Source organism: Podarcis liolepis (genome assembly GCF_965112155.1).
Source record: "Podarcis liolepis genome assembly, chromosome: 7".
Lineage (NCBI taxonomy): Eukaryota > Metazoa > Chordata > Lepidosauria > Squamata > Lacertidae > Podarcis > Podarcis liolepis.
Genome location: NC_139561.1, coordinates 43,434,422 through 43,449,115, shown reverse-complemented (window position 1 = coordinate 43,449,115; position 14,694 = coordinate 43,434,422). Strand labels below are relative to the sequence as shown.

At 49.6% G+C, this 14,694-nt stretch overlaps 1 protein-coding gene across 9 annotated transcripts in view; it reads right to left on the bottom strand.

Moving 5' to 3' along the window:
• PIEZO1 (piezo type mechanosensitive ion channel component 1 (Er blood group)) overlaps nt 1-14,694 on the bottom strand; it is a 111,578-nt gene that overhangs the window by 31,396 nt on the left and 65,488 nt on the right. For all 9 annotated transcript variants that reach the window (XM_083513465.1, XM_083513464.1, XM_083513467.1 and 6 more), the window contains exons 6-15: nt 13,731-13,902; nt 12,621-12,834; nt 9,954-10,125; nt 8,986-9,069; nt 7,711-7,795; nt 5,058-5,158; nt 4,100-4,360; nt 3,359-3,470; nt 2,429-2,607; nt 826-974 (exon numbers count right to left, since the gene is read on the bottom strand). In XM_083513465.1, the coding sequence (XP_083369591.1) occupies nt 826-974; nt 2,429-2,607; nt 3,359-3,470; nt 4,100-4,360; nt 5,058-5,158; nt 7,711-7,795; nt 8,986-9,069; nt 9,954-10,125; nt 12,621-12,834; nt 13,731-13,902 (1,529 nt within the window). The remainder of the gene's footprint in view (nt 1-825; nt 975-2,428; nt 2,608-3,358; nt 3,471-4,099; nt 4,361-5,057; nt 5,159-7,710; nt 7,796-8,985; nt 9,070-9,953; nt 10,126-12,620; nt 12,835-13,730; nt 13,903-14,694) is intronic.

Genomic DNA, 14,694 nt, shown 5'->3' with positions numbered 1-14,694 from the left:
CAGGTCGGGGAAACCAAACCAGGTCGGGGAACAGCGGTATGTCGGCGCTCCGCCTCCCCGCTGTCCCCCGAGCTTGTGGGGCTGGCCGATGTCTGCCCGGCGCGTGGGGCGCTCTGCTTCAGCACACCCCACGCGCCAGGCGGCAGGCTGCTATCCGCAGCGTAGGGAGCCCTGCGGGAACTCCCGTGGGCTCCCCAGGCTTGCTGATAGCTTCCTGAAGCCTGGAGAGCGAGAGGGGTCGGTGCGCACTGACCCCTCTCGCTCTCCAAGCTTCAGCGAAAGCCTGTATTCGTCCCATAGGACACACACAGATTTCCATAGGGCGAAAAATACGGTAATTCTCTTTTACAGCCAACCAAGTCGGTGGCCCTAACTGCCTCCTGTGGGAGTGAGTTCCACGTGCCCTGCGTGATCGTAGAGCCATCGAGTTGGAAGAGACCCCAAGGATTCATTTAGTCCAACCCCCTGCAAAACAGGAATATGCAGCTGTCCCTTATGGGGAGCAAACTTGCAACCATGGCGTTATCAGCACCACGCTCTATCTGACAGAGCTTTCCAGTGGTGTCCGACTACAACTCCCATAATTCCTGATCATTGTGTGGATGGGGAGCATATTGGCTTCATGCCCTGGTAAGCTTCTCATAGGCATGCACTCTACAACTCTGAGGAGCAGGATGGTGGACAAGATGAACCTTTGGTCTGGCCCAGCAAAGCTCTCCTGACTTCCATATGCTAGCAGAGACCTCGATTTCTTGGAGACCAGAGCAGCAAATTTCCCCCATGAGCCTATTCCTCCAGTGGTCCTAAGGGTGCGGGGAAACTTACTGCTCATCGGTTAATCCCGTGAAGTTCTTCCAGTACATGGGGAAGTCCTCGAACTGGAAGGTGTAAACAGCAATGAGCACCAGCATTGTGTAAGCCACCACCAGCCACCAGAAGGCCTTCAAGAGCTTCCGCCAGAGACTGTAGTACACCTGCAGAGAAAAGGGTGGTGGTGTCAGGGGAGGAGAAAGACCCACAAGGCACTCCCACCTGTGTCAGGATACTCCACCCACACACCCCAGCCAGTTCTCCAGAGGAGGCAAATCCCAGAGGAGGCAAAGTGATGGGTGCCAATGAAAGGCGCAACAAGAGATCAATGCTCTGAGTTGTTCGCTTGTCACATGCCAGGGGTGGAGAAAGCTGTGGAGCGATGATTCTGGACCCCAGCTCCCATCGCTCCTGACCACTGGCCATACTGGCTGGGGCTCATGGGAGTTGGAGTCCAGAAGCATCTCTAGGGCCACAGCTCTCTCACAAGTGCCACGGGGGAAGAGAAACAAGCTCCACTGTCTGCCAACCTGGGCTGTGGGCTACCCCAGCAGGACTGAAAGCCCTTGGCCTGTATGGCCCTGAAAATATTTATTACAGCAATATGTATACCACTTAATCACAGTAGTCTATAAGTGGTATACAGGAGATCCAACAAAGGAAGACTAAGAGTGAGTTAGCTGTAATAAAAAAAAAGACTTCAGTAATCACCAGAATTTTAACAGGCATGTGAGGGACTGTCTGACATCAGCTAGAAGGAGTGCCACAATACTAAACAGATGACTCCTAGGGGATGCAAGCCATGCGTTTGAGCCATGGGGGACCACAACAATAACTCCCTCAAAGACCTCAGTGACTGAGCATGGATAGAAGCGATCAAGTGGTCCTCATGGAACCTGGACCTTGTAAATTTAAACAAGAGCACTGAGATAACAGTAGAAATATCCCACATCAGGGGTGGGGAAGTGCATCTGACCAGCAGGCCAGATCATTATCTCCCCCAATTGCAACTGATCAAACCCATTTCCAGTAGTGTAGTTACCTGCCCCATACCTGACATCATCAGGTGCAGGGAAAGTGGACACAATTTGGCTGAAATGGCCTTGCAGGCTAAATGAGGAGGCTGAGTGGGATGAATTAGGATAGCTGGTCAAAAGCTCCCCCACACTGCTCTCCTGTAATTGCCAGGCTCAAAATTAAGCCCCCAGAGACTATTCTGAGAGACAAGAAAGACTCCAACCAGTTGCCAGCACTTTATGATAACTGCAAAAAGATCTTGGACTGCTTAGTAAGCAGCGGGAGACCAAGGAACTTTGGGAATATTAAGTAGTCAAAAAGAGGACATGTTCCAGGACACCTCCAGCAGTTTAACTAGAGCATCACCTTGAAATCTTAGGGTTTCACAATACAATCTTTGGGGAGTAGAACAAGGCTCTTCCTGAAAGGAAGAGCTATAGAGCTCACAGCAGAATGCAGAAGCTCCCAGGTTCAGTGTCCAGCAGCTTCAAAAGACTGCTTGGGACACTGGAAAGAATACCAATGGTCTGACTCAGTATCAGGCCGCTTCCTCTGCTCTCTTTCAAGCTATGGCCCTGGGGCCTCTCCAACCCAGCCTAACCTGGAAGAGGGTGAGGCAAAGGAGGAAGAGGAACATGTAGACAATCTTGTAGACAACCAGGCGTCCGGCAAAGCTGACGATGATGAACATGCCGGCACAAACCAAGATCCAGAACTTTGCGTAAAAGGCCATCACGTGCGCCCCCAGGATCTTCAGCACATCTCGCTTGTGGTCTGGCCCTGAGAGGGGAGAGAATAAAAAGGGTGGCTCAGAATGTGAGGTTGCAATAATAGAATCTGGGTACTCACATACGTGCTGGCAAACAATGTGGATATTCCCTCACAAAACTGCATAAAGTTCAAGATCACATTATGATAGGAAGACAAGCTTCTCTTGGATTTTTCTCCCACTCCCTGTTCAACAAAGTAAGTGTCATGAGCTGGAATTCAGGGCCATCATCCTTGCGGTTTGGGGCAAGGGAAAGGAAAGGAATAGTCTCTTTTCCCCAAGAATGGAGCATGTGGAGCTTCACCCCCATCCCACAGAGTTCTTTCCTTCCTGAGATGGAAATCCTGGCCCATAATTATAAGATGGGTCACAAGGGAAAGGCAACTTGTACATGCCCAGGAGCAGTCTCCGTATTTTTCACATTACAAATAGCACGCCTGAGGAGGAATGTAGTCCCAAAGACAAGGGTCTTCATCTGAGCTATATCAAAGTCTAACCAAAACTTAACTTAGGTTTTGGAGAGCACAGCAAATGCTTTGGAACGAACTGCTTACAGGCCCATCCATGGGAAGGATACAGAAAACACAAACACAATTGATGCAAAGGCTTTCCTGAACCTAAACGGGTGTCAATCTGGTCTGTAATCTGGGTGGGAGGACCACTGGGGTCCCGTTTACGAGCAGAATAGGGTTAGTTTGTTTATGAAGAATTGAACAAAAAACAGGCCAACTGACCTGCTGGTCTTGGCACTTGCATTCTCACCTGAGTCTGAAACTGTCACCTCCACCAAGGGGGCAGGCTGTTGCTTCTTCTTCAGCAGCTTCTCCTTCACGAATTGCCTCACCAGGAGCCAGAAGGTCAGGGTGAAAAGGATCTGCAGGCAAAGAGGGGGAGGCAGTGGGTTAGAGTCCTCATGCAAGGGAACAGTCTTCCTCCAAAGTGTTGGGTTTCCATTCCAGAACAACAGGACAGGTGTAGAAAGTCATTAGGGGGAAATTCAGGGGGGAAACACAAACTGGGGAAATAAGGGCCTTTCCTTTACTTAGGTTTTGTCACAGATCAGTGCTGATTCCAATCACAAGCATCACTGCAGTGTCCTGAGCTGGCTGTGCTGGAATTGGAAGCCCGTGACCCTCCATAAATTGCTGGACTACAACTCCCATCATCCCTTCCTACTGGCTGCGTTGGCTGGGGCTGATTGGAGTTGGAGTCTGATTGGAGTTGGGGCTGATTGGAATTGGAGGACCACAGGCTTCCCACTCCTGTGCAAGAACATCATGGAAGGACACAATCACATCCTCTGGGGACCACAGGAGGAAAGTCTCCTGTTTCAGCATCTTGTGGCACAAAGGTAGACACAGGACAACACCAACGCCACTTTCAGCAATACAGAGCCCCAACAGTGGGAAAAGAGAGGGGAGAAAGCAGAAAAGAAGGAGAGAGAAAGGCTGGAGACACACACAGACACTTAAAGTACAGAGATGGTGCACCAATGGTGCCTACCTTGGCTCCCAGGTGCAGACAGGGGTGAACATACCGCACCAGCCCCAGCTGCTGCAGGGGCATAAAGCCAACCTTGGTGGGCAGCTCTGGTTCTAGGTCCATGCCCCAAACATACTGGAGGCTGCAGAGGGCGATGCCGTAGAGCAGGATGAAGGGCGAGCACAGCATGGCAAAGTGGTGCCTGCTCCGAACGATCCAGATGAGGCAGGCCCAGAGCAGCAGCACAAACGTCAGCCAGCTGTGATAGGTGATGCTCCACACCTGCAAGGAAGGGAAAGCAAAAGAGTCTCTGCCATGTGCTGTATATGGCACTACTGAAGATTTATTGCTTTAATTCATTGTCTGCTGCTTTGGAAAACTGGTATAGCTGGAAAAGGCAGGTGCATGGCCTGGAAAGAGATAAATGCATGACTTTGTGCAAAGTAGCTAAAGATGCCAGGAGTTCCTTGGCCACACGGGCAGGAATAATAATGATATTTTGCTGGGGGGACGGCGACCCAACCAGGACCACCACAGGATTTTACATTATCAATGCCTATCACATGGGAAATTAACTTGGCAGTGCAGGGAACCTCATGAAATTCACAGAGACAAATTCCGGGTCTGAATTATTACTTATGCAAATGCAAAAGATAAAACACTCCATCCGCCTGCTACGCAACTCTCCTTCTGGCACGACTCTTTAGTTCCTGTTTTGTAATCTCATATTGCAGGATTTTAGCATATGTATCCTGAAGTGGAAGAAGTGGGTGCAGCTGGAATAATTCTTTTAAAAAAACAAAAACTACAGGGGGGAGGTTCATTGTGATTAAGTGCTTGCTGCGTCAAGAGCAGCTCTCAAGTCCTGTTCCCTCTTTCCACCAACCCCCTCTGCCCCCGTGCATCTTGCTGCTGTCCTCCTTTGACCCCTCCACCCCAACGTCTCCCAGTGCATGGCCCAGGTGCCCCTGCTTCTTACCATCATAGCAATGAGGGCACAAACATAACTCTGGTTCATGATGACATGGCCCAGGGAATGCAGCAGCAGCTTCTCCTTGCGGTGCTCCTTTTTCCTGGTGGCTACAAAGGAGGGATTTTGAGGGCATTGTTCATTCATTCATTCATTCATTCATTCATTCATTTATAAACCGCTTAAATTTTTAGAAAATCTTCAAATGCGGTACAACAGTGGTTCCCAAACTTTCTCCCCGCCCCTCACCCCATGGACCACCTGAAAATTGCTGAGGGTCTTCGAGGACCACTTCAAGACATCAGCCACTGGCCTGATCCTGCAGGGTGTTCTTGTGTGCTAGATAACCCAGTGTGGACGGGGCAATGTGAAAATCAGAGCAGGAAGGATCCAGGCCTCAGAAAAGTCAGAAAAACTCCAGCCTTGTGTGTTGTTTTCCAGAGCTAGACTGGGATTACACACACCTGGGCCATGAGCTTGCAAGGAGCACTTTTATTCCCAAGAAATCAGGGCAGGTTACCAATGCAAGAGAAGCAGTGCTGTGCCTGCAGTGCTGCCTTCTAACCACCAGGAGGAAGCACTGCCTCATGCCAACCCAGTCCCAGGTGATTCCAGGACAGTTTAATGCCAGGTAAGCAGCCTACGCAGCAAACTCCCACACCTACGCTCAGTGCCAAAAGCAGTTTTCAGGATGAGCTCAGAGAAGGACATTGCCTTCCCGTCTCTTAACCTGAGGACACCAGGAACTGTCGAGTACAGCCAAGGGCCCACACCACCAGCAGCAAAGACTGGGGGTGCTTCCAGACTGTTTCAATGTTTTGGGTCAGATTCAGTTACATGACAGCAAATGCAAGTTATGCAGTTGAGAGTTGATTTGCAGGTCCTGCAAAAAACTGGACTTTTTGTGACAAGGAAAGTGTCGGGAAAATGCACTGGAAAGTGTGGGATAATGTTTGCTTGAAGAAGGACACTGACAAACTGGAACGTGTCCAGAGGAGGGCAACCAAAATGGTCAAAGGCCTGGAAACGATGCCTTATGAGGAACGGCTAAGGGAGCTGGGCATGTTTAGCCTGGAGAAGAGGAGGTTAAGGGGTGATATGATAGCCATGTTCAAATATATAAAAGGATGTCACATAGAGGAGGGAGAAAGGTTGTTTTCTGCTGCTCCAGAGAAGCGGACACGGAGCAATGGATCCAAACTACAAGAAAGAAGATTCCACCTAAACATTAGGAAGACCTTCCTGACAGTAAGAGCTGTTCGACAGTGGAATTTGCTGCCAAGGAGTGTGGTGGAGTCTCCTACTTTGGAGGTCTTTAAGCAGAGGCTTGACAACCATATGTCAGGAGTGCTCTGATGGTGTTTCCTGCTTGGCAGGGGGTTGGACTCGATGGCCCTTGTGGTCTCTTCCAACTCTAGGATTCTATGAATGCTCAACAAACAGTTTGTCTGGAACGGACTTCCACTAAGTACAGAGCAAGAGCCTGGAGCTGGGTGAGGCCAAAGGCCCAGCTAGTCCAGCATCGTGTTCTCACTATGGCCAACCAGATGTCCTAGGGGAAAGTCCACAAACAGGAGCTGAGTGCAGCAGCAACACTCTGGTGAATCCCAGTAACTGGCATTCAGAGGCTTACTGCCTTTGGCAGTGGAGGGGGAATTGCAGCTAGCAGCTTCTGATAACTTTATCTCCCATTAAAAAAACTCAGTGGGTGAATTCTGCTTCCATTCTGAACCTGACCAACCATATTTTACTGTGCATTACACTGATATATGGTCCTTCCTCCATGGAGTTCAGAGCAATTTCCACATGGGTTTCCCATCCCAGACAGATCTGCTTCACTTGATACACATGACTACAAGCAGGTGCTTCCAGATCACTCTGAGCCCCTCCGACTGACTACTGGGGAAAGATCACAGGGATCATTTACCATCTCTTCTTAGCAGGAGGCTTGGCTCACATGCAAATGCAATCTAATGAGACATTTGATCTTCAAGCCTCCTTGCGCTTTGCAACTACCCTCTGACAGAGACCCGGGTGGCTGATAGGCTAGGCCAGGGGTCTGCAACCTTTAAGACAAAAAGAGCCACTTGGACCCGTTTCCGAAGAAAAAACAACAACTGGGAGCCGCAAAACCATTGCGACATTTAAAACAAATATATCTCCGGAGCCACGATCTGACAGCGGGCGGGAAGGTGACGTCGGGACGGTGCGTGACTGACGCACGCACCGCCCCCATGCGACGTCACAGCCAGTACAGCGCCCGCCACAGTGAGGAGTGTAGGGGCGCACAATGTGCCTCCTCCCCTCGCTATTATCCGCCCCGGAGCCGCAGCAAAGATGTAAAAGAGCCACATGCGGCTCCGGAGCCGCGGGTTGCAGACCCCTGGGCTAGGCTGATCAGCTCAGGCAGGGTTTGGAGCAAGAGGGTTCTGCCTTTCAAGGGACAGTTGGGCTGGATGTTCCCTTTCCGCCATCTGATCCTGTGCTATGCAGCCATTGCAGACAGTGTGTAGTTAAGAGAATGAATAAGTTGGCAAAAAGGGAGGAATATACAAAGGTAGGTAGGAAGAAAATTTTGCAAACTGCTCTGAATTCAGAAAAAGCAGTGCAGAACAGTCCCTGCAGCCTCCTTGGCTCACCAGAGCACAGCTGCAACCCTTACCTGGCTGCCCAGTCTCCCCAAGGACATGCACAGTGCAATCCTCAGCATCAGCACCAGATGCCTCTGTCTCAGAAGTCAGCATTGGCTGTAGAAGAAAGCAGGATAAAATTGTTGAGGCAAATGGACATTCAACAGGCATCAACATCTGGATAGTTCAGCAAGCAGCTCAGAGCTTGGAAGCATCAGGATAAGGAGGGCACGTTCCAGAGGTGCAGCCATGTCAACCCGTCACAGCAGATAAACCTCAGAATCTTGTGGCACCTTAAAGGCTTAACCAATCTATTGTGGGCAGGCATGTAAGAAGACATCGCCTTGCCCTGTATTCGTCCCATGCTGCTCTGTTTCTGTTCTGCTGCAGTTCGTCTTCTGCCAATAACTTATTTGTCTCACTGTTTACTGGGGTGAAATTATGTAGCTTATGTAATTTATGCAATTAATTACATACATTATCTGGCCGTTTTTTTATCCCTCCCCATTTGTTTCAATGCAAAGGAAATGCAATACAAGTTGGAGGACAGGACATAATCAATTTATGGACTGAAAGCAACAATAATACCAATCATATTCACTGGATTGATTTCTGCAAACAACAACAAAAGCTACCATGTCAGAGACAAAAATTATAGTTCTGTCTGCTCCCAATTGTGCTAGTTTTCTGTTTGAAGGGAAGTCCATCTCTCTCTTGGCTTTTTTAAAAGTTCTATGTAAAAGGACCCCTGACCATTAGGTCCAGTCGCGGACAACTCTGGGGTTGCAGCGCCCATCTCGCTTTACTGGCCAAGGGAGCCGGCGTTTGTCCTCAGACAGCTTCCAGGTCATGACTAAGCTGCTTCTGGCAAACCAGGGCAGCGCACGGAAACGCTGTTTACCTTCCTGCCGGAGTGGTACCTATTTATCTACTTGCACATTGACGTGCTTTCGAACTACTAGGTTGGCAGGAGCTGGGACCAAGCAACGGGAGCTCACCCCGTCACAGGGATTCGAACCACCGACCTTCTGATCGGCAAGCCCTAGGCTCTGTGGTTTAGACCACAGCGCCACCCGCGTCCCAAAGGTTCTATGTAGGAGGGCATTAAAAATATATATGATTCCCTACCTGCAGTTTGAGGTGGTGCAGTTCTCGTTCCTTTCCCCGCTTCCCAGTGCCAAGGAGTAGCAAGCCCCGCATCTGCTCAAGGCCTGGCTCCTGAGCCTTTGGGGGCTCATTTTCCCTTTGTCACCAGCGAGCCTTAGCAGTCCCAGCCACCTCACACAGCCACCCTGTGGGCACCTCACCTTAGCATCTTCTGCCAAGCCATCTTGGTCTGTGGACCAGTTCTCCAGCTCCAGAAACTCGGATGTTGTGCTTGAGGCCTCTCTCTGTTTTTGTTTTTACAAAAGCAAAATAAAGGAAATAAGAATGCCACTGGGACTGTGCTATTTTAAGTGGAAGGAAGGAATGATCCTGGCAACCCTGGGCTGGCTTCCCCAGTCCCTAGCAAAAAACCCAACCAGTCCAACCCCTCATTGATATGTGGGTGATTTTCAGATCGTGGAGTGGACTAAGTACACCCAGATCCCTGCTCAAAACTTCTTCCACAGGTACAACCGTCACATTCAGAATAATAAATAACTACAGAGTTTTCATAGCTCTACCACTGAACTGAACCCCTTCCTTCAAAAATAGTCTAGTCCTCATGATTTGGAATAAAGGGCTCATAGAAAATAAGAAGCTGCCTTATCCCAAATGGGACCATTACTCAATGTAGCTCAGAATCATCTACCCAGACTGGCAGCAGCTCTCCAGTGCTTCCAGGCTGAGGTCTCTCTGTGCCCTTCCTGGAGATGCTGGAGATCGAACCTAGGATCTTTGGCATGCAAAGCAGGTGTTCTGCCACTGAGCAAAGTAGGACTCCCCCAAGTTATAGCTGGTGAGGACTGAGGCTTAGAGACAGCACCTTCTTTAATGCTGTCCAGGAGGTTTAAGGCCAAGTTGGATATCTGAATGTGAAAGATCCAGGTCAGAGCTCTTAACCAGTGCTGTACTGCACATAAACAAATGCCCCTATTTCCATTTGTCCCTTTTGTGGTTATTGAAACACCCACCCAAGAATGCCACTGGAGCTTTCTTTCTTCTGCACTGGGTCTGTTGCAAGAAAATCAAGGCAGCTGAGCCAAACAAATTTCTCCCCCATCCCTAACAGGGAGGAGAGTGTCCAGACAGGCAGAGTCAAAGGCAGCAACACCAGTCTGGCAAGGCTCACCTGTGTATAGAAGTGTGACCTGCGGAGCTTCACCAGGGTGGCCAGGACATAATACAGCAGCAGGAGGATCCCCGGGTTGACGTAGACAGGCCAGGGGAGACTGACATTCAGGAGCAGCGCATTGGGCTTGCTACAGCCCACGTGGAGGACGATGGCCTTCAAACCAAACAACCTACAGGGGAACGGAGGATGAAAGCAGTGGCAAGGCTCCACAACACCCAGATGTTAGGCCAGCTCCCCCACCCCAAAAAACCCCTCTAGTGACCAACTCCAAAAGCAGCTCCAGAATCACCACAGCTAAATTCACAAGGGGATTCCGTCCCAGCTGCTGGCACTCGTTTGTTTATTTTGTTTTATTTATTTCATAAAATTCATACACCCCTTGATTGTAAAGAAAATCTCAAAGAAGTTTACGAAAAGAATGACACCATAAAATCATTGATAAAAACAGATGGAAACAACTAACTAGAACATTAATAAACAATTAAAATCAGGGATAGATTTAAAACAAATTAAAACACACGCCAACATTCTGCATGTCTGGATAGCCTTGTCTAAACAAAAATGCTTTTAGCAGGCGCTGGAAGGAGTTCAGAGAAGGTGTCTGCCTGATGTCACTGGTCAGAGGGGTCCAAAGCTGTAACGCTGCCAGTTCTGTAGAACCATGTGGACATATATGGGGGAAGGCAGTATCACTAGTTGGCAGTGCCAGCAGGAGAAAACTTTGGTATTTTGATGCTCACATGGATGCTGGAGATCCCAAGCCTCACTCACTCAACTATTAATTTTAAGGGGTGGGATGGCTCCCCATTTGGGAGACAAGACACATGAAAATGTTTGGAAACAGTAAATGGAAACTATCAGGGGACCAGTTGCTGGAAGCCAGGGGAGGGGAGAGTGCTCTCTTGTGCTCATGTTCTGCTTGCTGTTTTCCCACACACATCTGGCTGGTCACTGTGCTACCAGGATGCTGAACTAGATGGGCATTGGCCTGATCCAGCAGACTCTTCTTATGTTCTTATGAGACATGGGAAGCTGGCATACCAGGTCAACAGTGCCCACTCTGGCTAGCAGCAGCACTCCAGGTTCTCAGGGAGTAAGGGGTTTCTACCACCTGCAACCTGTTCAATGCTTTTAACCCAGAGATGGGGAACCTACAGTCCTCCATCTGTTTTTGGATACCAGCTCCCATGGGCCATGCTGGTTGGAGCTGTCAGGAACTGGAGTCCAACAAGATCTGGGGGGGGGGCACCAATGTTGCCCCATCCCTGTTTTAACTGCAGATGTCAGGGACCGAACCTGGGATCTGCTGTATACAAAGCAGGAGCTATGACCCTGAGCTATGGTCACCCTAAGGCAGTGTTTCCCAACCTTGGGCCTCCAGCTGTTTTCGAATTACAATTCCCATCATCCCTGACCACTGGTCTTGCTAGCTGAGGATTATGGGAGTTGTAGTCCAAAAACAGCTGGAGGCCCAAGGTTGGGAAATGCTGCCCTAAGGCTTAAAAATCAAGGTGGGAAACTAAGTTGTCTCCCTGCTCCAGGGCTAGTGACAGATACTGCCCACCCACAAAGCATGCTGGTAACCATGACTTCTTCCATGCCATGCCTCTCCTAGGATCAAAAGGACTTGCAAGGTAGAAACTTCATAAGGCTGTAAAAAAAAGGTATGCAGTGAATGTTTCTTTGCTATGTTTTCAAAAGCATTCGCTTTCTCAAATGTATTGTTTGCTAGCAATGCACCACAAAAGCCACAGGTAAGGTTGCAAAGAATGAGATGGGAAACTGCCCCAGACTGGCCAGCAAAAAGGACTTTCCCACGGGAAACCTGGCAAGGAGTATAGAAAGGGCAGCAGACACCTGCAGCCCATCTTACAGAGATGTCCAGGCTCAGGAGGTTCAAAGAGACCGAGGTGAAAGCTCTCTGCTTTGATCCTGGCTTTCAAAGAGAAGGAAGTCTTTTCTCTGGTTGCATAGGTGTGGCTAAGAGTCCTTCTCAATCTGTTGGGCTCTATGTGGTTAATCCCAGAGCACCGTGGGCCCCTGAGATCAACAATAATGGTGTGTGGGAAGGGGAAACTGGTTCAAAGGAGACTGCAAACAGGTCTCCAGGTTGCTCCAATTCCATTTCGGTCTGGCTCCTCGACTTTCAAAATGTTTGGAAAGAGAGAAAAGAAACTGAATGGGCTGGATTCTCCCAGGCGATCCTGGTGGCTCCCTTGCTGCCTCAGGTTGGAAGGGGTAGAGAGTGGAAGTGGAGGGACACCCCAGAGTGAAACTTGCACCGAACTTGCCTAGCAATGGGAGATCTTCGTGCTTTAGTTGAGAGGAAGAGTCAAGCCATCTGGCAGCTGCCTTGAGCCTGCTAGGCTCTTCCACCTGCCCATTCAGTGCATCAAGATTGGGGAACCCCACACACAGGCTTAATTGAGATGGCCCCCCCTCTGCCATGTTGCCTACTGTACACCAAATATCATACATGCATGTTCTCTTCCAGCAACCTGATTTTTTGAAGGGTGGGGTGGGAGTTTTAGTTGATGCTGTTAGGCAATTGGGACTTGATTCACTGCAAACCACACACAGCTCTACTAACTGAGCATCACGTACACAATCCTGGCATCCTACTCTCCACCTCCCCCAGGCCATTCACAACTATCGCGCACTTACCGTGCCCAGAGGCCACTGGGTGGAAGGACGCTCTGGATGAAGGGGGTCTGATAGCCATAGAGGCAGATGAGGTGGCCTCCGGCAAAGACGTCCACCATGACACACAAGGTGTTGAAAGCCAGGCGGCTGACGGGGAAGTGGCAGGCCCACCAGGTGCAGAGGCCGACAAAGAGCAAGTAGTACACACTGGAGAAAGCGGAGGGCAAGGTGATCCCTAGGATGCAAACAAGGAGGCAGCAAAGATTATTGGCATACAGTGGGTTGCAAGGAACTGCTTTGGAACTGAGGGGGTGAGCTGCATTCCTGTATTGAGCAGGGCCTGACCCAGCACAAAGCTATTTCCCACAGAAACAGAGGCATGTGTACACTCCACCTATGTCTCCATCCATTTCTACATGTACCTTTTGGGGGGGGGGTACAAAGTTTGCACGGGGGAGAAAAAGCTTCTTAATCCCCTTTGGAGTCTTTCCTGACTGTAAAATGCAAAAAGTCCTGTGGAAAATGTTTATCAGCATTTCAGTGCAAGTTTCTTCCAATATACGCACTTCATGAAATTTTGCCTCAAATTAATATTTTTGCAAAGCTTATTTCCCTTAGTATTTCCCCAAATATAGGAACCTTTGAATACTTTTTTTAGGCTTCACCTAAATGATTTTTAATATGCGTTACAGTCAAACCTCGGTTGTTGAACACAGTCTGTTCCAGAAGCCCGTTTGGCTTCCAAAATGTTTGACAACCGCGGTGCGGCTTCCAATTGGCTGCAGGAGCTTCCTGCACTCAAGCAGAAGCCGTGTCGGATATTCAGCTTCCCAAAAACATTTGAAAACCAGAGCATTTACTTCCGGGTTTGGGGCATTTGGGAGCTGAAACGTTCCAAAACGGAGGCGTTTGGGATCCGAGGTTCGACTGTACTTTGCTGGAGAACTCCACTGCAAAATTCATAGAAGTGCAAATGTAGAAGGACAGCTGTGTTTTGGCTTGTACATTGTTTCAGAAAGTGCAAATCAGGTAGATTAGCCTTTCAACACAAAATGAGATCAAATTTCTCTCCCCCCACCCCAAATCCCTAAATGTGGGTGAGTCCCGTTCTGCTCCCCACTGGACACCTACCTGCCAGCGCTAGCAGCACAATAGCCAGGATTTTCCCGATGGCCATCAAGAGCCAGTGTGCAGTTACCCGGAGCCGGGCAGCCAGCCGCGCTTGGTGCCTTGGGGAGGCCTCGGCCGGTGCATGGGCTGCTCCTGGAGGCTTTGACTCATCTCCATCCACAGCTGCTTCTTCCTGAAGGGGGGAAAATGTGATTACAAACCAGATGCCACAACACCAAGGGTGGCTCACCAGCCACTAGCCTGACACAGTCCCCTACACAAAGCTTACTGCTTCTCCAGTCAGTGGTGCCAACAAAAATGTAATTTTTAAGCAGACATGGGGTTGGGGAGAGAGAGAGAGGTTTAAATCTGTCCCCCCCAGCCCAGTATCCAGGTGGGGAGGCAAATTGCTTCCTATCTGGTCTTTAGGTGGATGAGCAGGGATGGGACAGCAACTGATTTGCACAGATCACTTGAGCAGGAGGGGGCTGTGCATGAGCGTGCACCCTGTGTGTATACACAGGAGAGTGGCCACACTCACTTCTGACCAAACCCAATGCTGGCATGTGGATTGGCAAAGGGTTAATGTGGCCCTCAAGCCTCTGCAGTACACAGAAGAGCCCACAGCAGTTTCTTTAGAGCTGCATTGCTCTGAAAATTGCACTGGGGGGATGTCTTGCAGTCTCTCCAGACATCTGTTTTATTGTGCATGCATTGTGATTTGTGGTTATCAGTGCGATTATATGCAATCCCTCGAGCCAGTGTGGTGTAGTGGTTAAGAGCAGTAGTCTTGTAATCTGGGGAACCGGGTTCGATTCCCTGCTCCTCCACATGCAGCTGCTGGGTGACCTTGGGCCAGTCACACTTCTCTGAAGTCTCTCAGCCCCACTCACCTCACAGAGTGTTTGTTGTGGGGGTGGAAGGGAAAGGAGAATGTTAGCCGCTTTGAGACTCCTGAAGGGGAGTGAAAGGCGGGATATCAAAT